Here is a 27,270-nt window from a genome sequence, read left to right as displayed (position 1 = left end):
GGCTGCACCTGTTTTCACAGCAGAGTTCCAGCCTGCAAGGGGCCGCTTCTGGTGAGTGACAGGCAGAAGAGAAGTATGTGGCAGGCAACCTGGTCCTGATTTAAAAGGCCAGAGACCAGAGGTCCAGGCTTATGGACGCAGACACACACACTTACAGACAGGCACTCAGATGCGCACCCTCCTTTAAGGCAACAAACACGCTCCTGAAAAGTTGGATGTGAATCATGCATTTTTGTAGCCTCACTTAGGATATCCCTTTCTTGTGCAATAAGTTGATTCTTCAACAAGTAACTACCATGAAATTCACCCTTAGTGTTCATCTGAATTTTCAAAAAAGTAGAGTAAAATGACATCCATCTTTATCACACGCCGCAGAAAGCTGTGCGTTAGGACGCGGCTATTGATCATAGCTGGTGTCTTGAGAATGTTATATCAGACGGTGAATGATTTTAGATAATTAGAAGTGAGAGTGAGCAAGAAGGTGCTCTGTAGGCACAGAGGGGAATTCTGTTTGGTAGGGTGGTACCAGCCGGGCCAGAACACGGCTACATGCAGAGAACAGACTGGAAGTACCATCTAAAGGGGCTTTGGGGTGTGTTGAAATCCACATAGAAACTACACCCCCTTAACACCTCACCCTATCCAACTTTGTTTTGGGAGGAAGAGGAGGAGGATATTGGGTTGTTCTGTTTGTCTTCCAGTCAGTATATTTTGAGGAGAACTCAGTTATAGCGCAGCAACAATCTTTAAAATTATAGATAGCACCACATCCACAAGATAGAAGTCTTCTCTGACTTTTTATTTTAATTTTTAGATAATTTTTTTTTCTCAAGGATTTTTTTTAAAGTTTATCATAGGAACATTTCAATAGCAGCTTTTGTCTTACTTTTATTTTATTTTGTTTTGGCTGCGTGGTAAGGCATGCTGGACCCTAGTTCCCTGACCAGGCATTGAACCAGCATCCTCTGCACTGGAAATGCTGAGTCTTAACTGCTGGACCACAGGAAAGTCCCCATCTTCTGACTTCTAATCAGAGATTACTTAATTTCATGTGTGTATCTGTCTTTGTCTCTTTGTCCAATGTCCATTGTCAAAATCTAGACTTTCCCCAGGAATGGGGGCTTTTATCATCCTCTGCCCTTGGGCTTCCCTTGTGGCTCAGCTGGTAAAGAATCCGCCTGCAAGGCAGAAGACCTGAGTTCGATCCCTGGGTTGGGAAGATCCCCTGGAGAAGGGTACGGCTACCCACTCCAGTATTCTGACCTGGAGAATTCCATGGACTATACAGTCCATGGGGTCGCAAAGAGTTGGACACGGGTGAGCGACTTTCACTTTCACTGCTGTGTGGAGAAAGGTGAGTGGAGATCAGGGTGGGAATATGAGGCAGCACTGGTGCCCTGCAGGGGAAGTGTTGAAGAGGCGGAGACTGGAGATAAGAAAAAAGACCGTGAAAGAGAAAAAGATGTGTATTATAAAATAACACCAGTATGTATGATCTCCCACTGATACAGAAGGCATATGTATGTTCACAGACAGATATATAAAGAGATGGGTTACCAAAAAGCTAGTGGTGATTAACGACTGGTGGATTTCAGGTTAGTTTTAGTTTCTTATATTTTTCTAGAGTTTGAGTTTTTTGAATTGTTTATTCTTTTTGAACCAGAAAAAATGGCTATTTTTACATTAAAAATAACAACAAGACGACAAAATCAACATACATTTCAGATCTCAAGGTGTCCCTCTGCTCATTTCCCCTCTAGGAATCCTAGATGCAGACTGGAGATGTGGCCTCCAGGAGAGAAGAGAAGAAACGGAGCCCTTTACCCCACGGTTGGGGCCTGTATCCTCTCTCTCTGGAGAACCAGGTGTTGATAACAAGGTGATATCTCAGCATCAGTATCATCCCTGAGGAAGCTGGGTTTGCAGAGGCTGTGGTCAGATGCAAGGCTTAGCCTCAACTACTTCCCCCAACATTGCTCTTTTCAACAGATAAGAGCCACCAAGAATGCACATCACCACATAAAGCCAAGTTCACTAACTTGCTGCGGTGAGGGGAACAGGCCCTGAAAAGCCATGGGCATCTCAGGAGGAAGGGCTGGGGAGAGGCTTATTATAAGATCTGGGCTCAGACTGGGCAGGGAGGAACCAGGGAAAACGAGGGCTATTCTGGATTGCAGGTAAACACGAAGTGGGGCCCGTTTAGTAAGTTAGATCTCAGTCATCTCCCAGGCAGGAGGAAAGCAGCAGGGTTGAGCATGTCATCAACAAGGCAATCACTAAAAGGTGATTGTTTATGGCATGGCCTAGGAAGAAACACTGAATTCTGTTGGCCTTGCCATGGGGCTTGTCTGAGACTTTTGGGGAGGTCTCCATGTGATGAGGGGCAAGGCAGACTTTCATGTTTCTGCTCTCGGGGATCCAGGGCCAGCTGTGATTCCTGGAGAGGGGCACTTGGAGGCTGGGGTCTGATGGAGCCTGCTCTGTCCACAGGCCTGGCTCAGGGAGGCAGGTAAGGATGGAATGAAGCTTTTGGACACAGGTGGTTAGCAAACAAGTACAGATTCCTCCAAACTTCCTGAAAGATCTCCAAGGTCTTTCCTTATAAGCCTGAGGAATCCTGCCTGGATTCCTCCTGATCCTGTACCTCTCTGTACCTCTGTCTTCTCACCTGTGGAGAGGGGAAATTATACCACCTTCTCCAACTAAGGGAGAAGGAAATGGCAACCCACTCCAGTATTCTCAGCTGGAGAATCCCAGGGATAGAGGAGCCTGGTGGGCTGCCGTCTATGGGGTTGCACAGAGTCAGACACGACTGAAGCGACTTAACAGCAGCAGCAGCTCTAAGACCGAAATGGCATTGAGTGAAACACACGTTGTAAGCTCTAGGAACTTTTAACCTCAAAGAGAAAGATGTCAATATGTCAATGTCTTTTATTTTTGTAAAGTTTTTTTTTTTTTTTCTGATGTGGACCATTTTTAAAGTCTTTACTGAGTTTGTTATACTATTACTTCCATTGTACCTTTTGGTTTTCTGGCCTCGAGTCATGTTGGAGCCCAGCTCCCTGACCAATCTGCATTGGAAGGTGAAGTCTTGAACCACTGGACGGCCAGAGAATTCCCATGTCAAAGTCTTAACATGGGGTGAAATCTTACTCTGTGTCCAGAAGCAAACAGCAGCCTCGCGGCTGATGGCATCTACCTGCCTGGCATCCCTGGGCTCCTGGAGGCATCGCCAAGGCAGCTGCTTCCTGTTTCTCCTCCCTTCTCTGCTCACCCTACCTTGTCCCCTTCCAGTGGACCCCTCTGACCCTTGACTCCCCTGTGGCTGCTCTCCCCTATGGCTTCCCATCCTGGACTTGGCCTTGGCCTCCTTCTCTCAGGCAGCCAAAGGGCTGGAAAGGGAAGGTATGAGTCTTGGTCTTCTGACTCAGGCCACCAAGCTGCTGTGTGAATGGAAAACAAGAGAGGCCAAGTCAACAGCAAAAGCAACAGCCGCGCACACCAAGTGGAGACCTTCCCTTCGCTTAGAGGGTGGTGTGCAGGCATGGGAAGGAGGACGCATTTTCCTACCATAGACCGGTGGTTGTTTGGGGCTGGGCTCTGACAAACACTTGGAGAGCACCTCAGAACTGCAGATGAAGCCCCAGGTTGATCTCACTGGGGCAATTTCAGTGCTGCCAAGTATTTGTAGTGTCAAGAAATTATAAAACGTGCCATTGGTCTGGGAGCTGGATGGAGTGGATGGGGTGCATGTGTTTGAGACAGCTTTGTGACTTGGTGACAGGCCTTTTTGATTCCCTTCACCTAGAAATCTGTTAGGATCTGTCAGAGGAAGAAATGAAATGTAGATGGCTCTGAACCCACTTCCTCCATTTCCTCCGCTGCTCCTTTTCCCCCTTATCTGGAGAAGGCAAGGAATTTTTTTTTTTTTTTTTGCCCCCTGGCGTGATTTGTATTTAATTATCACAGTTCAGATTTTTCTCTACCGCACTGGAAGCCTGAATCAGCTTCCTCTTCATCCCTGGACTCTGGAATAACATGGCTCCCTGTTAGCGATTATCCCTGCTGTTGGGGAAGTCTGCAGCCAGCCCAGTGTAAGGCCTGATCAGTTTGCTTTAATTAAGCTTCAAAGGAGAACCGGAGTCTCCATCTTATCTGCAGTTTGCTCCTTTAATTCCTTTTCCACGGTGCCTGCTGTAGGTGGGAAGTGCCGCCTGGTCTCCGAATGGCGGGGGTTGGCGGGGCGGGTACCCTCCTGGTCTGGCCCAGCCTTGCCTGGTGAATGAATTTCTCTGAACCTCTTCCAAGGGCCTCCTTTCGATTTTCCCCGATTTCTACAGGGAACTAATTGCTAATGATCTTGAAAAAAAAAAAAAAATCCCCTTGAGCGTTTCTGACTACTACTAGCTCAGAAGGAAGAAGTGTGTGTGTGAGGGGAGGGCGGGGGGTTTGAGCGGGCCTAGCAGGAAGAAAGGGGGTGCAAGGACTGCTGCTAAGCCCATCACCAGAGAGCTTCCAGCAGGAGGCCTGTTTCCAGCCCTAGGGAAAGCAATTCACCCTCAGCAAGATACTCTCTTGCTGCCTCCCCATCCTTTTGTAGAATTTTCCTTGTGAAACTAACCGCAGTGTGTGTGTGTGGTGTGTACACCCACAGCGGCAGCTTTTTGTCCACCGGATGGAATTTTCAGTTTTTTACCTCCAGCCACCAGCTACCGCACTCCTGAGAAGGAACATTTGTAACCCAGCATTCTTGATGTGGTCCTCGATTAATAAACAGGAACCCACCTTTCGAGGCCGACGGGGGAAACAATTTTTTTCCTGTTCACTGCCCCTGCGCGTCGGGTCCATGAATGGGGGCTTTGAGAACTCGCCCTTCGGCGCGGGCACATGTCAAAGTGCTGCTCACACCTCCGCCCGACCCTCCCCGAGGTGCGGCCGAGCCTCCACCCGGGGCCGCCCTGGTCCTGCGGTTCCGCGCTGGCCGCCCCGTCGGGCTGCTGTGCCAGGGCTGAGAGCGCCCAGGCTCCTCGCTGGGACCAGCGCCCGACCCACCAGGAAGAAGCTGGAGACCACCAGCATCCATTCCCCCCTCCCCCAGCCCGAAAATAACCGTGTTTATATTTACTTGTCTGTGTACCCTTTTGCGGCCTTCCTCCCTAGTCACGTCGCTCCGTTGGGAAAGGTTTTGTGGTGAAATGTTCCTCCCTTCTTCTTTTTCCTTCCGTCTGTCTCCCCTCCTCTCTCATCTTGGCTTAGCGGGTCCTCACCCTCCCACGTTACAGCTTGGGGTTCCTCTGGCCTCTTCCCTGTCCGGCCCCAAGCTCTGAGATCTGGTGGTTTTGCTGGGACTTCAGGGAAGTCAGAGGCTGAGAACAATGACCTCCATCAGCTCCCTGCAGACGGATAGGGTGTGTAAAGGGCTGGGACTCCCATCTACAGATCTCGGAGTCTGAGACGGGGTTGATGGAGGCTTTGTGAGTTACAATCAGGAGGATAAAGGAGCCACAGCACAGAAACAGGAAAGGGCTTATCCTGAGCGCTTCGTGGCTGCCCTGGAGGGCTCTTCTGTCTGGGCTAAGGCACCTTCTCATCATCCTGGGCGTCTTCCAGTTGACTTATGCTGGGAACCGGTTTTAGAGCCTCCGTAACTGGAAGCACTGACCTGGCGGCTGGCTGGGGGAAGTCGGGAGGGGGCAGAAATGAACCTATTTCACTCTTTCCTCCTCCCAGTGGTCCTGCCCTCTCACTCCAAATGGACCAGCTGGGAAGATGGAGGTAGGGTCACTTGCATTCATTCTTGTCAGGATCAAAGGCATACTTGCTCGGCCACAGTCTCTGAGTTCTTCCCAGGAAAGGGCTTTGCAGAGGGGAAGGGACACTTGGGTCTAGTTAGAGCAGATGAGGGCAGCTCAGGGGCTCTCACCCTGAAAATTCTGTGATTGGAATCGAATGAGGTGGGACTTTTGGTCTCCTGTGGCCTCAAGTGTTGGCAGAGAGGGAGCCCAGATGTGATCTTCATGGGGGAGAGAGGCTGAAGAACAGGAATGGAAAGCTTTGGGGAAATGGAAGGGAGAGTCGTTTTCAGTTTTCTCTCTGCTGTGAATCTGAGAGGCCAACTCCTCTCCATGAGACAAGCCAGGAGGGAACCACTGTGCTCATGTCACAGATGAACACACGGAGGCTCCAAGGTGCACAGCAAACACAGCAAAGCACAGAGCGTGGGTGTCCCCTGAGCTGTGCTTCAACTCAGTACCCAGAGGGTACTCAGGCCCATGGAGAGGAAGAGGAAAAAACAGGAGCTGGCTGGCAGGTGCTTGGTGTGGTTCTTAGAAACCCTGAACATTGCCCAGGGGATGCCATCTGCTTGCTTCCCACTCAGTTCCCACCCTTCTTTGTAGGGACAGTGTGGGGGAAAAGGAGGACGTGATGGGCAGAAACACTGTCAGCAGTGATCCTGCCCCGGATGGCAGTGGCCACACAGGTCCTTTGCAAGTGAGCTCTGTGTATAAAGCTTCCATGTCGGCGACCTGTGGGAACTGGCCTGGCTTCTCCAAATGCCCTAGTCTGTTGGCTTGGCCCTGATAGTCCTCCCCACTCCCGGCCACTCTCCAACATCGCCAGCATTCCCCGGAAGCTAGCAGACCACCCCTCTCTTCCCCCTGACTTGAAGAAAGCAACACAGGGTGGATGTGTGTCCAGGTCATAGGGTGTTTGGGAGACATCCAGGACAAGGGCACAGGTCCCATAGCTTGTCACACTGACACTACAGTGACCCCCAACCCCCATGGCACCAGGAGGTGAGAGCTGATTCATGAGGGGCTCCAAAGAAGTTAGACCAGGTCTAAGAAGGTGACCAGCAGGAGGGTGAGGGTTGTAATTAAAAGAGTCGCCCCAGCCCCAGTGCTGGGGCTGGACTTTTCTGGGCTTTGCACTGCTTTTATTGCCCTGATGCTGGTACTGCTGGGGATGGGCAACTGAGGGGTCTGGCTATTCAAAAGGACCCATGGTAGAAAGAACAGCTTTGGGTATCCCCTCACTATCCAAGGGCGAAACACACGCTGGCAAAGACCAGAGGGAATCCCTCCTTGGCCAAAGGGCTTCTTCCTCCTGAGACAATTAAGAGTTCCAGAAGATGACACATTTCTATTCTTCTGCCTGAGGAAGGCAGAGGTGTTGGGCTTTAATGAGCACTGGCCTGGGCACCATCCTTGCTGGGTGCGGTACATCATTCGTGAGAAGAGCTGACGTCTACTGCAGCATTGATGGAAGCGATGTCAGTTCCTCGAAATAGCCTTCCAAAGAGGGGGCTTCGAGGTTAACCAAATTTGGAAGACCCCAAATTCTGCACTCCTCTCGTGGTGATTATGGCAGCCTTTACTAAGTTGGAGAAGGAAATGGCACCCCACTCCAGTATTCTTGCCTGGAGAATCCTGTGGACGGAGGAGCCTGGTGGGCTGCTGTCCATGGGGTCTCACAGAGTCGGACATGACTGAAGTGACTTAGCATTACTAAGTTAAGGTGCCGAGAAGTCCTCTTGTACTTTGTTTAGCTCTGAATGTTTCAGCATTTCTCCACTGAAGTTTCGTGGTACTCCATTTAACAGCCTCTGGGAAATGTGAAGTAAAACACAATGAGAGAGTAAAATATAGATAAGGAAGACAAAAGTAAGTTTCTTCCCAAAGCTCATGGGATTGGAAGAGGAGATTTCACATGTGATGTTTTTCTGATTTGGTTTTGATTTCTGTGGGGGTGAATGCAACATTGTGGGCAGGGGGTGAGGGGTGGGGGTGCTTTATGACCCCCTAGACAACATGGCCCCTACTCTTGTCCTTTTTTGTTCTTAAGTGTTTTTTTTCTCTTTCTTTTTTTTGACATGAACCATTTTTGAAGTCTTTACTGAATTTGTTACAATATTGCTTCTGTTGTCTATGTTCTGGGTTTTTGGCCATGAGGATGTGGGATTTTAACTTCCCAACCAGGGATTGAACCCACACCTCTCCTGCATGGGAAAGTGAAGTCTTGACCATGGGACCCCCAGGGAAGTCCCAACCTACTCTTCTCTTGTTGAGGAGGCAAAACACACACACGCATGCGCGCGCGCGCGCGCACGCACACACACACACACACACACACACACACACACACACACACCCTAAGGTAACTAACTCTCCCTGAGAGTATGGACTCTGGGAGGGGAGACTCTGAGGCAGGTGTGGGAGAGAAAGGCAGGAGGGGATGCCAGAGGGGGCCCAGGGGCAGGAGGGCAGCGCCTTGTTGTGACCTGTCCCCAGTCTCAGGCAGTGTGGGGAGGCAGCCTGTCTGGGTCCTGCCGGCCAGTGCAGGGTCAGCCGTGCTGTCTCTGGAGACGCCCCCTCCCCTGTAGTGAGGCCGAAAGCGGCCATCATGTGCCCAGTGAGCCTCACGCTGAAGGCAGAGTTCAGAGGACACGTGAGCAGCTGCTTTCTGTCACTTTGGGGCTGTCCTGTGCCCACAGCCTCCAAGGCCTCAGGACGGGCAGGCAGAGTGGAGAAGAGGCCATGTCGGGGGCCCCAAGCGGGGATGTTTGTGTGTGTCCAGAGGAGGAGGTGACACACTCAGGCGTGCCCAGAGGCCAGGCCGCACCTGTTGAGGCCACAGCTGCAGCCAGGGCCAGGGGCATTCTTGGCCGCTGTCTCACGGCCGCCCCAGCAGCTGCCTGGGTGTTTTCCCACATTCCACGTGGGACACTGATGTCAGAAAGCCCCGAGCAGGGAAGCGCCTCCTTGGGGACAGCAGGGCCCTGCTCCAGTGGCCCACACCCCGAAGGAGGCTCCTGGCTCCTTTCAGAGAGTGCCTGTCCGGGAGGCAGAAGCAAATTTACCGACAAGGGTTCAGAGTCAAGTTTGATTTAAGTTATCAAAACGTCTGGCATGTTCAAAACAAGGGATGTGATGGGGAACACAGGCTGAGGCGAGGCAGGGATCAGAGACAGGAGGAAGTAGCGGGTTGAGAGGGGACCAGGGTCCAACCAGCTGGCTCCTCATCTGATAATTCACATGAGGAGGGAGAAGGTTTTGGGTGTTTGAAGAAGAAAAAAAACAAAAGCAGGAGTAGAATTATTAATAGAATTTATTAAAAGATAAAGAAGAGCAGGCCAAGAAATGACTTAGAGGATTTCTGAAGCCCTTTTAGCTCACAGCCCTTGTCCTAAGTCATGTAAGACACAGGGATGGAGGGGGTGGGGAAGAGGAAAGTGAAAGTGTTAGCTGCTCAGTCATGTCCGACTCTTTGAGACCCCATGACTGTAGTCCGCCAGGCTCCTCTGTCCATGGAGTTTTCCAGGCAAGAATACTGGAGTGGATTGCCATTTCCTTCTCCAGGGGATCTGCCCGACCCAGGGACTGAACCGGGGTCTCCTGAATTGCACACAGATTCTTTACCTGCAAGGGGAAGAAGAGACAGGGACAGAACTCATGACCACGGAGCAGGACCCCACTCTGGAACTGTATTTTCTTCTCTCATGTAAATTCTTTAATCCCAGGACTTTAAAACACTGGACACATTTGGAACAATTCAACCTCACCACCTGCCCATGGGAGGTGCTCATTTTATATACGGGGGAACCACAGCATGGCCCAGGGTTCCGGGGGTGAGTTTGAAAGAAAATGTTTCCAGGGCCTGCCAGTAAGAGAGACCAGATCAGGCTCAGAGAAACCCTGGCTGCCCCCAGTGCCCACCCCAGGGTTGCATCTCAGCAAGAAAACTGCAAAACAGATGGTAGATGGCCAAGGAAAGGTTCTATTAGTTTAAAATATATGTGTGTGTATATATATATATAGTTATAATGAAAATAATTTCAAGTAAATCTATGTATTACATTTTAGAATGGATAAACAATAAGGTCCTACTGCATAGCACAGGGAACTATATTCAATATCCTGTGATAAACCATCACAGGAAAGAATATTAAAAAAAGAATGTAAAATAAATGTATAAAATAAAATCTACAATATATAATAACATTTTTTAAAATTTAGAAATCATAGTTCACTAAGATTCAATTCCTTCTTACCCAACGGCCTCATTTAATTCTCTTGTTTTGCCTTCACAAGTCAGTGAAGAGGCAGCAATTCAGAAAAACGTTTTTTTCCCAGAATGAGAAGAAAACTCAAGAGTTGTCTCTTTGGATGGTGGTGAGAAGATGAGAAGAGAAGGGGAAGATTTAGGGGAAGGAGAAGAAAGGGAGATGGGGTGAGGGGAAGAGGAAAATTACCTTCTTCACCTTGGTTGAAAGAGCCCCAGAAAATATTCATCTTATGTTTGCCTCAGAATGGCAGAAGGTGTAGGAGCTCTGAGACCTTTGCTTCAGACTGGAATTTTCCTTCCCAAGTTTGACTTATTACCACTGAGAATGCTCTGGTCTTCCTGGCTGGGGGGAGGTCTAAGGTGGGGAAGGGACTGCATAGGTGGGGTCGGGGGTGACTTCAGGGCACGAGGTGCCTCATTTTCCTCAGTGTCTAGGTGACTCCCTTAGTGTCTGCCTTTCGTTTTCTGCATTTGAAAGGGCAGCATAAAAACACTGGCCTCGCAACTCACTCAGTTCAGCCACTCAGTTGTATCTGACTCTTTGCGACCCCATGGACTGCCGCATGCCAGGCTTCCCTGTCCATCACAACTCCTGGAGCTTGCTCAAACTCACGTCCATCAAGTCGGTGATGCCATCCAACTATCTCATCCTCTGTCGTCCCCTTCTCCTCCTGCCTTCAATCTTTCCCAGCATCAGGGTCTTTTCCAATGAGTCTGTTCTTTGCATCAGGTGGCCAGAGTATTGGGGTTTCAGGTTCAGCATCAGTCCTTCCAATGAATATTCAGGACTGATTTCCTTAGGATGGACTGGTTCAATCTCCTTGCTGTCTAAGGCACTCTCAACTCACTAGGATGTTTAGAAATTCTTTGCGCTATTTATAAAGTCTCCGTCTTCTGTAGCCCCATGGCAGGGTGTTAACACACTGTAAGGATGCTGATTCCTCGCTGTTTGCATAATGTATGACAGTTTGCAAAATGCTTCTATACCCCTTCCCAAGAACCCTGAGTGAGGCCAGGCTCCACATACAGTTTAGTGGTCACGTTTAAACATTCCGTGTGTATTAATTAATTAAAGCATAGTTGATTTATATTATTACCTGAGTTTCAGGTGTACAGCATAGTCATTCAATGTCTATTTAAAACTTTACTTATTATTTGTGTATTTTTGGCTGCGATTCATCTTCATTGCTGTGCGTGGGCTTTCTCTAGTTCCTGCTCTTGAGCTACTCTAGCTGCGGTGAGCAGGCCTCTCATTGAGGCAGCTTCTCTTGCTGCAGAACGCAGGGCTCTAGAGTGCAGGCTCAGTGGTCGTGGTGCCTGGGCTTAGTTGCCCAGGGGCATGTGGAATCTTCCTGGACAAGGGATTGAACCTATGTCCCTGGCATTGGCAGGCAGCTTCTTTACCACTGGGCCACCAGGGAAGTCCTAGTCACTCAATATTTTTATAGATTATACTCCATTAAAACTTACTATAAGATAATGGCTGAAATTCCTTGTGACAGACAGTATGAGCTTATTGTTTATCTGTTTTATACAGAGTAGCTTGCATCTCTTAATCCCACACCCCTATTTTGTCCTTCTCCCTTCTCTCTCCCTTCGGATAAGCACTAATTTGACCTTTATATCTGTGAGTCTGTTTTGCGTATACAGTCATCTGTATTATAGCTTAGATCACACATAGAAGTGCTATCACAGGGTATTTGTCTTTCTCTGGCTGACTCATTTCATGGAGTTGATACTCTCCAGCTCCATCCATGTTGCTGCAGATGGCAAAATTTCATTCTTTTTAATGGCTGAGCAGTATTCCCTTCAGTTTAATTTCCAGGATCTTGTGAAAGATGTCACTGATCCAAATGCTCCCCCCGCCCCACCCCCCCCAAACTCTGGAGGGAATTATAAGCCATCACTAGCAGAGACTGGCGTGGCTGGTCTTCACTGGCAAGCGATCTCTAGTCCTGGCAGCCATAAGTCACACACAACATTGTAATTAATCTGCTGTGTTTGGCTGTTTCAGATTGCTTGTTAACATCAGTAAAATTGGACCCATTAATCTACCGGCCTACCTAGTCTGGCTCACCTGGACCTTGCAGGGGCTGTTCTAGGATCTTGTCAGAACATTGTAAATCTAAGAAATCATCTCTCTCCTCCACGCCTCTTCTCATCCCCATCGCTCCTGCTGCTATTCCCCCTGCCAAACCCTCAAACATCAAGACCAACAGACATCATACAAGAGAGCTTAATTCTGCAAAGGAAGGCAACTGCATCAACACCAATCTTTCTGTCTGTCTGAAGAATATGAATATCCTGATGAAACCGAGTTTCTTATCTCCTCTAATTTGGCGACAATGGGGAAGGAAAGTCAGGGGAGGGCAAAGGGAGGCTTACAGGTTTTCGTCCTCAGTTACTCAGCCAAGAGGTGCTTTTCAGGGTGTTCCAGGAGGGAGGGGGGCCCTGCAAGTCACACCATGTGTCACAGTGCCTCACACTGACTCACGGCCAGATCTTGAGAAAAATTCACAGAAGTCAGGAAATTCCCAGCGAATGGTCTCATCTCACCCTCTGCTGACCCTGCAGTTAGAGCGTAGGTAGGGTCAGGCTGGAGGGTGTTTCTTTAAAAAGGGGAAAAAAATCAAAGCACTCCTGTTGATTCTGCATGCCCAGGGGCAGGGCAGGGTCCTAACAGGCCTGGCTGAAGACAGAGCATCTGCCTCCAGTCCCAGTGCCCTGGGGCAGCCGGCGCTGGTCTGTTTCCTCATTCGTGACTTTTTATTTTACCAGAAGATTCCCTCCCCCGCTCTCCCTCTCCCTCCACCCATCCTTGGCTTTGTTTCTTCTTCGGGAACAGCATCTCTCTTTCTGGGTAGAGCAAGATGCCCAAGATCCACCCCCCTCCAACCCATTCCAATGGATAGGGCCAAGTTTAGAGTTGGGGCTGCTCATTTGAGCTTTGTGTGTAATTGAACCTGGCACAAAGGGTTATCATTAGGAGGGGTGGCATGGGATGAAGAAAAAGGAAAGCTCAGACCCAAATTAGAAAACCTTTCCCAAGGAGACACAGTGGCATGGTATGGAGGGGTCCGATCTCTGAGGAGTTCTCCAAGAAAGGACTAGGTATTAAACACGCTGAGGAAACACATATGGTCAGTTTCTTGGCATTATTTGTGTCTGTGTTCGAGGGGTGGGCAACAGACACAGAGGCATCAGATGTTAAGACTGAGGCTCTGCTCCCAAGGCTGCATGGAATCCTGAGCAAAACAGGGCGATTTGTGTTAATAGATGTTTACCGAGCGTGTCCAGAGCCGGGGGCCACCATTTTGGTCCAGAGGACAACGAAGGTCCTGGAGGGTGCTGAGCCTTTTCCTCTGCTCGGCTACTGACCCAGGGACACCCCTGTCCAGAACCTTGCTGCTTCAGGCCTCAGGAAATGGGACCCTCCCTCCCCAACCTGCTCTGCGGGTGGGATGCTCCACCGCTTCCTCACTACCTGTGGGTCCACAGTTTGTTGAAAGGGCATCGTAACAAGGCAAGGAGGTTTCCTCCCTGAAGTGCTGTCCCTGCTGAGCTGGTGAGTGGGTGCGTGTGGCCACTTGCCCGACCTCAGGGGTCCCGGAGCCTGGCCACGTGAAGAGGGCTGGCCAGCCCCTTGCTAGGGGCACACACCGCCCCCGCCCAGCTGTCCTGGCTTCTCCCTCTGCCTGTTGACTCGCATCAGGGAGCTGGCAGCACGGGGGCCCCAGTGATCCCCAGCCGCACCCCCGCCCCCCCGCCAGACTGTCTCTCCTCCCCGCATTCCTGGTGGCGTCCCAGCTCCCGGTGACCCCGGGTTCTAATATTCTTGGGTTGGTTCAGACTACCCAGCTGGCCGTGCTCCGGGCTGTGGGCCTTGTTAAAGCCAAAATGCCGTCTTTTACAGCCTGGCTGTTTCCATCAAGTTCATCAAGCAGCCCGCTTTTTCTTTTCTTTTCTTTTTTTCACAAGTGAGATGGTCCCTTTGGTGAGCTCTCTTGTTGCTCTCTTGTTGTTGGGAGGGAAAGGAAGCCAGCAGGGAGCCTGAGCTGCAACAGGGTCTGGTCTGGGCCCGTGTTATTGTTATTTTTTTTAAATGATAGTTTACAAAAAAAATGAAGTTCAAAGGTGAGTGCCCTTCCAGGAGGAAGGATTAAGCTGGTGGATTTGGAAATTGTTCAACGCTGGAGGCATTGCTAGGGAACATAATCTATTTTGAATTTTTCTTTGGGAGCCAAAGTTGGTTATGGTGTGGGAATAGCTTTTGCCTTCTGTCTCTCCCTTCCTCTATACTACAAACACAGGCATGCCAAGGAATATACAGGTTGTACAAACAGCTCTTCCCCAAAATCACATAAAGACATTATATATAGTCACATGTCTCCTTCCAAATGGGTGTGCTCGTAAAGACACATAGAGATATCCCTCACACCCTATATGTAAAGAACAGCCAATTTAGAAGTTGGCAGAGGAGTCCTGTCTGAGTGAGTAGAAAAGCCTGGCTCAAGGCTTAACAAACAATCCCATAAAACCCACGCCTGCTTTTATTGAATGGCGACGCATGAAAGATCCAGGGTGGCCAACTTGAACCAGACAGGAGCCAGCCTTCATAGTATTGTCCATAAAGGGTGGCAGGAAGGTCTCTTTTTGTGGAAATTTAATGCATTCCTAGAAAAAAAAATTTTTTTTTTTTGCTTCTAACACTGGTTGGCTGGGCTTCACACTTGTGTCTCTTTCTTCTCTAATATTATTTTAGCTCCTTGACTGGCCTAGAGGTTCCTTTTACATTTGGTCTTCCTACCTCCAGCCTCACCCCCTCTGTTCAGCCTCCACAAGGCTGGCTGCCAGAGTAATCTTTTAAAAACGCAAATCAAATCAATCACTCTCCTACTTAAAACCCTTCAGTGGCTTCCCTTTGCTCAAATTCAAATTCCTTAGCCTTCAGACAAGCCCCTCATTCCTTGTTGCCTTGTAAAGTCATTTCCTGCAAATCTCCCAACTCTGAGTACCCTATGCTTCTGCTATGTCAAATTGTCTTTCAGGCCACAATCCTCAAGCCTCATATTAATTTGACTCCCTCCATGTGGAATGACTCCCCGGCTATAAGTGGGACAGTGAGAGCATCTTGTGGACAGGATGTACATGCAGGCATGCTTGTGTCCAACTTTTTGTGACCCTGTGGACTGCAGCCCACCAGGATCTTCTGTCCATGGGATTCTTTTAATGCTGAACACTGGCAAGAATACTGGAGTGGGCTGTCATGCCCTCCACCAAGTGCTGGGGGATGGGGATAGTCCTTTCAACCGGGGATTCCAGAAAAGGTCTCTGGAGAAGGTGACTTTAAGTGAAGACTGAAGGTGGTAATGGAATGAACCATGTTGATTTTTGAATGGGGGGCATGGCAGGCAGGACAGCAAGTGCAAAGGCCCTGAGGTTGGAACATGTCTGATACCTTCAAGGAATTATTGCAGCAGAGTGAACAAGGAAGGGGTGGGGTGGCTAGTGGCCTGGCTGAGAACCTTGAGGCTCTTGAACTGAAACGATTCTCACCTTTTTTTGGTGGTCAGTGGTGCTAGTGAGAAACGGGGACCCCAAGGAGCCAGCAGCTTGGCTGTGAAGTGCTTGGAGGAATGACATAACTTTGTTTATAAAAGCACAATGAGTCTAAGAGGGGATCTAAATGTGTCAGACTCCAGACTTTACTTTCTTAGAACCTATGTCCATGGTCTCAACAAAGCTACTTTAGAACTTTTCACCATGGTGATTGAAAATGGAGTGGTCTGTGATGCACCAATGTTTATGTCCAGGTCTGCAGAAAGGGTCTTCATCCTTAGGGGACTTTTGGGGGTACTGAACCTACATTGAACACTGATCTGTAATGTTCTCAACAATAACTTGTGTCCTTCTCATTACGCTTTTACAAATAGCCCCAGAAAGGTCATCCATCAAGCGCTTGGATAAAACTGTGAATTAGGATGTTACCACGTTTTTCTTTTTTTTATTATTGTGGTAAAATATATAGAGGGTACATTTACCGTGTTGCCCATTTTGAAGCGCACAGTACTAGGGCATTAAATACCTTTGCTGTTAGGTAACACTCACCATTATGCATCTCTGGAACATTCTCATCCTCCCCAGCTGAAAGTCTACAGCTGTTAAACACTAACTGGCTACTCCCCTCTCCTCCTACCCTGGGGCAACACCCTCCTCCTCTCTGCCTCTATGAACTTGACTACCCCAAGACCCTCAGCCAACAGAAATCATCTAATATTTTCTGTATCAGCTTTTGTTAATGGCTTATTTCACTCAGCATAATGTCTCAAGGTTTACCCACAAGTGCGTATCAAAATTTCTTTCTTTTTTAAGGTTGAGTAAAATGGTCCATTATGCTGCCTAGGTGGCTTATTGGTAAAGAATCTGCCTGCAATGCAAAAGATGTGGGTTTGATCCATGGGTCAGGAAAATCCCCTGGAGAAGGAAATGGCAACCCACTCCAGTATTCTTGCCTAGGGAAGCCCATGGACAGAGGAGCTTGGCAGGCTACAGTCCATGGGGTCACAAAGAGTCGGACACAACCAAGCATGAGCATGAGTATTCCATTATGCAGAGATCACATTTGGTTTACCCATCCATCCGTGGACACATGGACTCTTCTACATTTTCAGTTCAGTTCAGTTCAGTTCAGTTCAGTTGCTCAGTCGTGTCCGACTCTGCAACCCCATAACCATAGCACAACAGGCCTCCCTGTCCCTCACCAACTCCCAGAGTCCACCCAAACCCATGTCCATTGAGTTGGTGATGACATCCAATCATCTCAACCTCTGTTGTCCCCTTCTCCTCCTGCCTTCAATCTTTCCCAGAATCAGGGTCTTTTCTAATGAGTCAGCTCTTTGCATCAGGTGGCCAAAGTATTGGAGTTTCAGCTTCAACATCAGTCCTTCCAATGAACACCCAGGACTGATCTTCTTTAGGATAGACTGGTTGGATCTCCTTGCAGTCCAAGGGACTCTCCAGAGTCTCCTCCAACACCACAGTTCAAAAGCATCAATTCTTCAGTGTTCAGCTTTCTTTATAGTTCAGCTCTCACATCTATACATGATCACTGGAAAAACCAAAGCCTTGACTAGACGGACCTTTGTTGACAAAGTAATGTCTGTTTTTCAATATGCTGTCTAGGTTGGTCATAACTTTGCTTCCAAGGAGTAAGCGTCTTTTAATTTCATGGCTGCAATCACCATCTGCAGTGATTTTCGAGCCCAGAAAAATTAAGTCTGACACTGTTTCCACTGTTTCCCCATCTGTTTCCATGAAGTGATGGGACTGGATGCCATGATCTTCATTTTCTGAATGTTGAGCGTTTAGCCAACTTTTTCACTCTCCTCTTTCACTTTTATCAAGAGGCTCTTCAGTTCTTCACTTTCTGCCATAAGGGTGGTGTCATCTGCATATCTGAGGTTATTGATATTTCTCCCGGCAATCTTGATTCCAGCTTGTGCTTCTTCCAGCCCAGCATTTCTCATGATGTACTCGGCATATAAGTTCAATAAGCAGGGTGACAATACACAGCCTTGACGCACTCCTTTTCCTATTTGGAGCCAGTCTGCTGTTCCATGCTCTACATTTCGGCCACTGAGAATAACGCTGTCATGAACGTGGGCAGATAGACACCTCTGTCACTTCTTCCCCCCTCCCCCTCTTTAAAGGTAGTCTTTGGGCAGGAGCACCTTTCGGCTGGTCAGATCAGTCTCTGCCTGCCCTTCTGCCTTCCCAACTACTTTTTTACTAAGGTGATCGATGGTGAACACCTCTTCTCATTAGCCCAGCCTTCTGCCATTAGGAAATTGGAGTCTGGATAATTCACCTGGAAGTAAAGGGCGATGACTTTTCTCATGTCACCCTTGGGGAGTCACTCATGTTTCTGGAGACAGAGACCAAAGATCTCCCCTGAGCTGGGCCTTCTGATCCTCAGAGGGCGGCCCCATCCTCAGAGGCCCGGCACTCCAGTGGGTGGGCAGTGTTCTCCTTGGAGAGTTTGCAAGTGCATCCTGGTCAGGGCTACTGGGCATCTCTTCAGAGGTCCTGGCCCATTGGCAGTAGCAGAGCCTGGGTGAAGCTATGCCATGGCTTCAGAGGCCTCAGGCCAGCTGGTTCTACTCAGCAGCTCTAGCTATACTGCTGCTCTCCAATAGCGGGCCTAAACAGTATTTCCAAATGAACACAAAATATGCAAATTAAAAAAGAAATCTGCATAAAGAAAGTTCACATACTTTCAAAATGGAGAAGGCCCTGATATGAGCGAGAATGGAATCAACATGATGGTACGGGAGTCAGACAGATACAGATCAAGTCTTGGCGGCTGTGGGCTTGGTCCAAACTACCCAAATTCTGTGAACCCCAGTTTCTCCATTTGCAAATGGCAAGAGGGTCACTGTCAGGGTTAAATAGGGAAACATATAAAAATTGCTTTTGTCGACTAACCCTAGCTGTGTATTAGTGTTATATTACAGAAGGGGTCCTTTGGGGGAGTTCTCTGGTGGTCCAGTGGTTAACTTCACCTTCCAAGGCAGGAAGTGCTGGTTCCATCCCTGGTTGGGGAGCTAAGATCCTACATGCCTCACGGCCAAAAAAAACCACAAAACATAATACAGAAGTGATATTGTAACAAATTGAATATCAAGACTTTAAAAATGGAGACAGCAGGCATAGAGAACAGACTTGTAGACACAGTATGGTGAGGAGAAGGAGGGATGAATGAAACAGTAACGTTGAAACATACAAATTACCATATGCAAAACAGATAGCCAGTGGGATTTGCTATATGGTGCAGAGAGCTCAAACTTGTGTTCTCCGACTACCTAGAGGGGGGGCATAGCGTGGGGGATGGGAGACAGGTTCAAGAGGAGGGGACACATGTATACCTACGGCTGATTGATGTTGATGTATGACAGAAATGAGCATGGTATTGTAAAGCAATTACCTTCCAATTAAAAGTAAATAAAAAAATAAATAATACATAAAAGTTAATAAGTCTTCCCTGGTGGCTCAGCTGGTAAAGAATCTGCCTGCAATGCAGGAGACCTAGGTTTGGTCCCTGGGTTGGGAAGATCCCCTAGTGAAGGGAATGGCAACCCTCTCTAGTATTCTTGCCTGGAGAATTCCATGGACAGAGGAGCCTGGCGGCCTAAAGTCAATGGGATCACTAAGAGTCGGACACAACTCAGTGACTAACACAGCTTTAAAATGTAGGATGGCTGAACACCATCCCCACAGATCATGATAAAATTGGCTGAGGCATCGATAGGATTTACAAAGTTCCCTGAGTGATTTTAATAAGCAGTCAAGGTGGCAAATTATCAACCCAGAGTGTGGCCAACCTTGCACAAACGTAGGCTCTCCTCAGCCCTTGTCTCATCCTTGCAACCCCATAAAGCGCGTGCCCTCCTTCACATGTGATGACCGTGAGCAGGGTACTGAACGTAGTAAAGCCTCAGTCTCCTCCACAGTAAAATGGGATAGAGAGCAGAATCCAACTCGTAATATCCCGCGGAGACTAGAAGAGAGAACTCAGTACATGGCTTGAAGAGAGTGTGTGCTCTGTCAATGCCAGCTCTTACTGGGGGCACAGTTGGTGTCAAGTCAGCAATCCCACGGTCTGCACTGCAACTGGCCCTTCTCACCCCCTCCAGAGACACCAGCCCTGCTATCCCCTGCCCAGCTGCCCCGCTCCAGCTCTCTTGCTGAGCCACGTTCCTGGGAGATGCCTGGTGAGAACTTGAGATCACACTGAGTCAGAGGTATTTGTAGGCGTGACTCACCAGGTCTTAAAACCAGAAGATTGCCCTGTGGGCCTCATGACGTTTCTGGAAAATAAAAGGAGTGAATATTATCGGGTTGAGTTCATCAGACACTCACCCTCCTGTTTGTGTGCTGGGGTTTCTGAAAGCGGCAGGCAGCGGCCCAGCCAAGTCTGAACCATCAAAGGCCGGGGCCCGACTGCAGTGCTGAGAGATGTTGCTTCTCCTCCAGACAGGTTTCATCCTCTTCCCACAGACTTCTGCTTCCCTGGTTCCCCGCCCAAAGCTACCCCATTCTCCTCCCTCCAGGCTCCTGAGAAGATGTTCCCACGGGCTGCCTCTACTGAGGTGTGTCAGAGCTGAGCTATGCTGCAGGGCTGGGTATGGATTGGGAAGGGGCCACCCAGACTCCAGAGAATAAGAAAGGGAAAGTTGCCTACAAGAGTCAGAATTTCTGGGGCCTGGCACTGAAGCACCAGCCAGGAGGGTACCCATTTCTCTGATGCCCTTTTCACCACCTCCTGCATCCCTGCTGATAGTAAATCCTAAGGTTTCTGGGTCCCAGCTGCCTCTTGAATCTGTCTACTTCCTCGCACCTCTAGTAAAAACCACTGTCATTTTCTAATTTCTCTCCTGACTTGTGTCCGCAACTTCTATTCTGTCTACTTCTTGCCCAACATAGCCAGGTGGACTTTTCAAAACACAAAACTGATCATCTCTCTTTCTTTCTCTCTCTCTCACACATACACGTTTAAAACGTGTTTTCCATTCCTCATAGGATAATGATAAAACCCCTTAACAAGTTCAACAAGGCCATGTTTATCAGGATTTGGTTTGGCTGTCAGTGACAGAAAACCCAATTTAACAGAATTTGAATAGATAAGGTTTTATTTTCTCATTAAAACAGCTGCAGTTGAACTAACTAGGATTGACATAGCAGTTCCTCTTAATTATCAAGGATTCAGTCTTCTGCTCTTTCATCCTTAGCATATGATTTCTACCTCATGGTCCAAGGGGGCTGCTTGTGCACCAGCCATTGTAACCAAAACCTAGGCACAGGAACAAAGAATTGTGCATAGCACTTCTACTGACATTTTTTCTGCCCACAACTTAGTGACATGGCTAGAATTAGTTGGAAGAGAGGCTAGAAAATATAATTTTTATTCTAAATGGCCATGAATCTGCTGAAAAGAAGGAAGAAGAGAATAGATATTGAACAACACCAGCAGTGCTTATCATATACTATGTCTCCTGACACCTATTCTCCTTCTGAGCTTCATCTCCCTTCACATTTCCTTCCCCTGGCTCTATCCACTCCCAGCACACTGGCTTTCTCTGGGAGTCCCACATACACTCCGTTCTGCCTTAGGCCCTTGATCATTCATCAACATTTCCCCCTCTTCCTACCTAACTACTCATCCTTCAGAACTCCATTCCAACAGCATTTCCTCAGGGAATCCTCCTCAATTGGGTCAAACTCTGTCTCTTATTTCAGATGCTTATAGCATGTAGATTGTATAGCTGTTGCAATTATATGCTTGTTTATGCAATTATTTGATTATTTTCTGCCCTCACAATGACATCAGGGTTTAGATCTGGCTTTGTACACCATGGAGCATTCTGCTCAGAATATTGTAGGTGCTTACTAAATATCTGTTGAATGGTATATTTATTGAATAAATATAGCTATTATCTTACATAAAAAAAAAGAGGCTAGGACTCATGCAACAAAAAATTTTCCTGGGAAAATGGTGGAAAATGGCCAGAAGGGCCAGGGATACACAGTAGAGTCAGGGGAGAATTCTAAATGATGCATTTGAATCGAGTAAGATTTGGGGTTGGGGCTTCCCTGGTGGCTCAGATGGTAAAGAATCTACCTGAAATGCAGGAGACCGGGGTTTGATCTCTGGGTTGGGAAGGTCCCCTGGAGAAGGGAATGGCTACCCACACCAGTATTCTTGCCTGGAGAATCCCATGGACAGAGGAGCCTCACGGGCTACAGTCCATGGGGTCTACAAAGAATAGGACATGCCTGAGTGACTTACATTTTCAAGCTTTGGAGTGTGTGGCAGAGGAAACACTGACCTGGAGCTCAGGAGCCCTGGTTTCTGGTCTCAGCTCAGCCACCAATAGCTGGGCCACTGCCTGGAGCCAATGAGAGTTGATCAGATGCTGGATACAGTTTGAAAGCAGAGCCTACAATCACTACTGGCAGATTGGGTGTGGGGAGTAGAGGAAAGAGATGGGTGGTCCTGGGTGTTTGGCTAAACTAAGGGAAGGTCACTTACTGAGAAGGGGAAGGCAGCAAGAGGAACATGCTTTAGGGGATGATCAGAAGAGTTTATTTGCAAATGAATCATGGGTTCCAGTGGCCAGCTGAACATTTTGCCTTATCTGCAGGCTTCCCCCAGGGAAAGCCTATCCCTAGGCTGGTGGTCTAAGTGGTGGAGACAGGGGACGCCAAGTGGGTGTAAAAAAGATAGAAAAGATCCACTTTCAAGGTACATAGTTACTAGCCAAGAAACGATTCAGTCTGACTCAGCATTGATGGAACAGAAGGTACTTAGAAGACCTTGACTTACAGGCTTAGGAGGAATAAGTCCCTTTCTGCTAAAGGCCAGTGACGAGAGAAGGCATGTCCATGTGTGGTCATTGCAGAAAAGTTTGAAGTTTTAGTTGAAATAATGGTGAAGGGCTTTCTTCCTTAAGCAAGCTTCATGGTTCCCTCCCTAAGCCAGTGCTCACTGGTTCAAAGTTTTGCCAGAAAACCATCAAACTAACAGCAGGAGAGAGTTGCTCTTCCTTCCTCAGTGATGAATGCAAAGAAAGACAGGAAAACAATAGAATGGGAAAGACTAGAGATCTCTTCAAGAAAATGAGAGATACCAAAGGAACATTTCATGCAAAGATGGGCACAATAAAGGACAGAAATGGTATGGACCTAACAGAAGAAGATATTAAGAAGAAGTGGCAAGAATACACAGAACTGTACAAAAAAGATCTTCATGACCCAGATAATCATGATGGTGTGATCACTCACCTAGAGCCAGATATCCTGGAATGTGAAGTCAAGTGGGCCTTAGGAAGCATCACTACAAACAAAGCTAGTGGAGGTGATGAAATTCAAGTTGACCTATATCAAATCCTGAAAGATGATGCTGTGAAAGTGCTGCACTCAATATGCCAGCAAATTTGGAAAACTCAGCAGTGGCCACAGGACTGGAAAAGGTCAGTTTTCATTCCAATCTCAAAGAAAGGCAATGCCAAAGAATATTCAAACTACCACACAATTGCACTCATCTCACACACTAGCAAAATAATGCTTAAAATTCTCCAAGCAAGGCTTCAACAATATATGTACCATGAACTTCCAGATGTTCAAGCTGGATTTAGAAAAGGCAGAGGAACCAGAGATCAAATTGCCAACATCCATTTGATCAATGAAAAGCAAGAGAGTTCCAAAAAGACATCTATTTCCGCTTTATTGATTACGCCAAAGCCTTTGACTGTGTGGATCACAATAATCTATGGAGAATTCTTAAAGAGATGGGAATACCAGGCCACCTTATCTGCCTCCTGAGAAATATGTATGCAGGTCAGGAAGCAACAGTTAGAACTGGACATGGGACAACAGACTGGTTCCAAATCGGGAAAGGAATATGTCAAAGCTGTATATAGTCACCCTGCTTGTTTAACTTATATGCAGAGTACATCATGCAAAATGTTGGGCTGGCTGAAAGTAAAAGCTGGAATCAAGATTGCCAGGAGAAAATCAGTAACCTCAGATATGCAGATGATACCACCCTTGTGGCAGAAAACAAAGACGTGAAGAGCCTCTTGATAAAAGTGAAAGAGGAGAGTGGAATGAAAAAGTTGGCTTAAAACTCAACATTCAAAAAACGAAGATCATGGCATCTGGTCCCATCACTTCATGGCAAATAGATGGGGAAACAATGGAAACAGTGAGAGACTTTATTTATTTATTTTTGGTACCAAAATCACTGCAGATGGTGATTGCAGCCATGAGATTAAAACATGCTTGCTCCTTAGAAGAAAAGCTATGACTAACCTAGACAGCATATTAAAAAGCAGAGACATTACTTTGCCAACAAAGGTCCATCTAGTCAAAGCTACGGTTTTTCCAGTAGTCATGTATGAAGTGTGAGAGTTGGACTATAAAGAAAGCTGAGCGCTGAAGAACTGATGCTTTTGAAGACCCTTGAGAGTCTGCAAGGAGATCAAACCAGTCAATCCTGAAGGAAATCAGTCTTGAATATTCACTGGAAGGACTGATGCTACAGCTGAAACTCCAATACTTTGGCCACCTGATGTGAAGGACTGACTCATTGGAAAAGACCCTGATGCTGGGAAAGATTGAAGGAAGGAGAAAAACGGGATGATTGGGTGGTATCACCGACTCGATGGCCATGAGTTTGAGCAAGCTCCAGGAGCTGATGATGGACAGGAAAGCCTGGCGTGCTGCGTCCATGGGGTCGCAAATAGTGAGACATGACTGAGTGATTGAACTGAACAGCAGGAGAGACCACCTCTCTTATTCCCCTGATAGCCAAATGAGGTCATCAGCATTAATACTATCTTCATGATCATATAAGGCTTCCAGGTTTCTCCTCTACCCCTGATGATTCTAATTTCTATGATTGTGAACCCTAAGCTTTATTGTCAACTTTGTATATTTGGTCTACACCTTTGCTATGCAAGGTGTGGTCCCCAGACCAGCAGCACCCATATCTCCTGGGAGCTGGCTAGACGTGCAGAGTCTCAGGTCCCACCCCTGATCTGCCGAATCACAAACTGCCCTTTAACAACATCCCAGGGAAGTGGTCCGCACATGAAAATTCAGGAAGCATGGTGCTAGATCATTCAGTGTGCTTGTCTCTATTTCATTTTACATGTGGGACTTCTATTTGATTAAATATAAAGGCCTCCTGCCTGCTGTAAGAGTTGGTTGTATGAAGCTTATTAACATCTTTTGCAAGTAAAAGCAGAGCCAAGAGTTTGTAGGGCTTCACTTTGATCATTTTCAACTCACAGGAGGTAACATGCGCAGAAGTGTCTTGATTCGTGGTTTACAAAAGAAGATCATCACAGAAACTGGAGGAAATTAAGTTTCAGAGGAGGAGAGGCAGTTCTGTGATGGCCAGGAGCAGAGAGTACCCATGCAGCTTCCAGCAGAGGAATTTGCAGGCACATGCGTGTCTCTCCTCAACTGTGGTCCCCAAGGAGCCGTTGCTTCTCTGCTCCCATCCAACCAGATTCCCAACCACACAGACTGGACCTCGGACCATCTGGGGTCTATGAGTCCTGGAAGGACGTGGTTGGGCGCTGATGTCAGGATGAGGGAATAAGCTCTCACCAGATGATTAGCGCTGCTCTGAGTCTCCGCCAGACCCAGATCCCACATGAAGCAACAGCTCACCCAAGACGGGCGGCGAGAGCACACATGTTCACAGGCAACGCAGAGCGTGTTTACTCACTGGCTCTGTCATCATATCACTCCTCCCCCTCCCCCCCAAGATAACAGGCTGGGGTAATCAAAGTGAGGTCCGCCTTGGAAAGCCTTGGAACCCCCTCAAGGGGTTCCCCTCAAGGGCAGGGCAGAAAGCTGGGTACCAGAGCTGCCAAGGAGGAGAGCCAAGAGTAGACACTCCAGCTGGAATTGGGGAGCAAGACCTGAGAGGCTTGGCTCCAGTAAAACTCAGAACTGTTTCCAGGGTGATCACTAGCCGTCTACCCAAAGGCAGGAAAGGGTGGCTGAAACAGCTGAGCTAAGGTTGTTGGCATGGACGTGGGTCCTTTGATCTGAGGTTGGTAAATCTTGTTACCATACCCTGTCGCAAAGAGCTGCCACCCACTTTCTACCTGGGAATTCAGAGGATTAGGGGAGAACTAGCAATAAAAGGCTTGTAGACTCTTTGCTTGCATCCCTCTGAACTGAGACCTGTGCTTCGAGCTGAAGACTTTTGAAGGCAAGTTGATCAGTCCTGGTAGGGACCTGGGGGTGGTGGGGAGTCACTGGGCCCACCTTCCCTGTAGAAATGAGGAAATAAAACCAAGTTCTCCAGGGCAATGGGCCTGGCCCATGGTTCCATGGCATTTTCTGGCAGAGTGGGAACCAGCAGTAAGATCTAGCTCCTGGCCCCAAATTCTCAGTTCCCCCTTGAGAGCTTGGCTTGGTTGGGACAGTGGGCCAAGCCCTCTGCTTAACACACATCCTCTGAGGAGAGTGAGGAGGGGGCCCTCCTTTTACAGCCTTGACCTATTGTCCCTGGCAAGACTGCCGCCTCCCACCCCTGCCTGGAGCTCCCTCTTGACTTCCCAGCAGTTCAAGGTCTAGACCTCAGCGGGGGAGAGCCTTACTCACCAAGATGCTTGCTGGACTCCATGGTCTCCCCTGTCTCCAGCTTCTTGGGTACCCGAAACCCACTCTTCCTTACTCCATCCTAGGTCTGGGGGTTAGGAAATACGTTTTCACCTTCTAACTCAGCTCTTTTATCCCTAGCATGGAGCTGGGCATACAGTTGACAGTCAATAAAAGCCCCAGTGACCCTTTCTCGTTTCTTCCTTGCCAGATTCAGAGCCCAGCACCTTGGACTCCCAGTCTTCGACCACCCTGTTCCTCTCCTCCGAGGAGCCAGGCCCCTCCACCGCTGCACTGCCGTCCCCCTCGTCGTCCTGCGAGCCCTCGGCGTTCTCCCCGGGGCCCCCGGCGCTGCCCCACCTGCTGCCTTCGCTGCCCACCGCGCCCGCACCCTCGGCCTCGGGTTCTGGCGCCCCTAGGCGCGCGGGCCTCTACTCGGTGGTTGCCTCGTCCCCGGAGGCAGCCTCGCGCCTCCTGGACTGGCTCCCCGGCGGCCCCTCAACCACCCCTCCCGGCACTCGCGGGGATGAGCGAGACCGGCAGGGGCCCCGCGCCGCGCGCCCTGGCGCAGCTGGCAGGGAAGAGGGCACTGAGGACCTGGGCGCCTCCCCGCAGCCCTGCGCCCGGCCTGCTGCCTCCACCACTTTGGAAGCCAATGTTGGGGACATCCTGGTGGAGCTGAGGACAATGAACGGTCACCTGGACGTCATCGCGAGGGCCCTCACCAAACTGGCCTCGTCCCTGGGGCCGCAGCCGCAGACCCCGCCGGATGCCCCAGATGCCAAGTGATGGGGCTGCCCTGCGACTGTGCATCTGAGCTCTGCACTAAAGGGATCCCGAATGCACCAGGCATCCCTGCCTGAGTCACCTTTGAGCCCAGCAAACCCAGCGGAGAACAGGATTACTCTGTTCAACCTGCCTACGGGAAGGCATGGACCTCCCCTGGCATTTCAACCTGAAATGATGGTGCTTCTCACACTTTCCGCCTTGTGAGGCTTTCTCTCATGCCCACCCGGGTCCTCGGAG

General features: G+C 48.7%; 1 protein-coding gene across 1 annotated transcript in view; it reads left to right on the top strand.

Moving 5' to 3' along the window:
- RUNX2 (RUNX family transcription factor 2) overlaps nt 1-27,033 on the top strand; it is a 342,616-nt gene extending 315,583 nt beyond the window's left edge. The window contains exon 7 of the mRNA XM_052647807.1: nt 26,456-27,033. Coding sequence (XP_052503767.1) covers nt 26,456-27,033 — 578 coding nt within the window. The remainder of the gene's footprint in view (nt 1-26,455) is intronic.
- The last annotated feature ends 237 nt before the right edge of the window (nt 27,034-27,270 follow it).

The sequence above is a fragment of the Budorcas taxicolor genome, chromosome 11 (genome assembly GCF_023091745.1).
Source record: "Budorcas taxicolor isolate Tak-1 chromosome 11, Takin1.1, whole genome shotgun sequence".
NCBI lineage: Eukaryota > Metazoa > Chordata > Mammalia > Artiodactyla > Bovidae > Budorcas > Budorcas taxicolor.
Note: the sequence above shows the minus strand (reverse complement) of the source record. Positions and strands in the feature narration are given on the sequence as shown.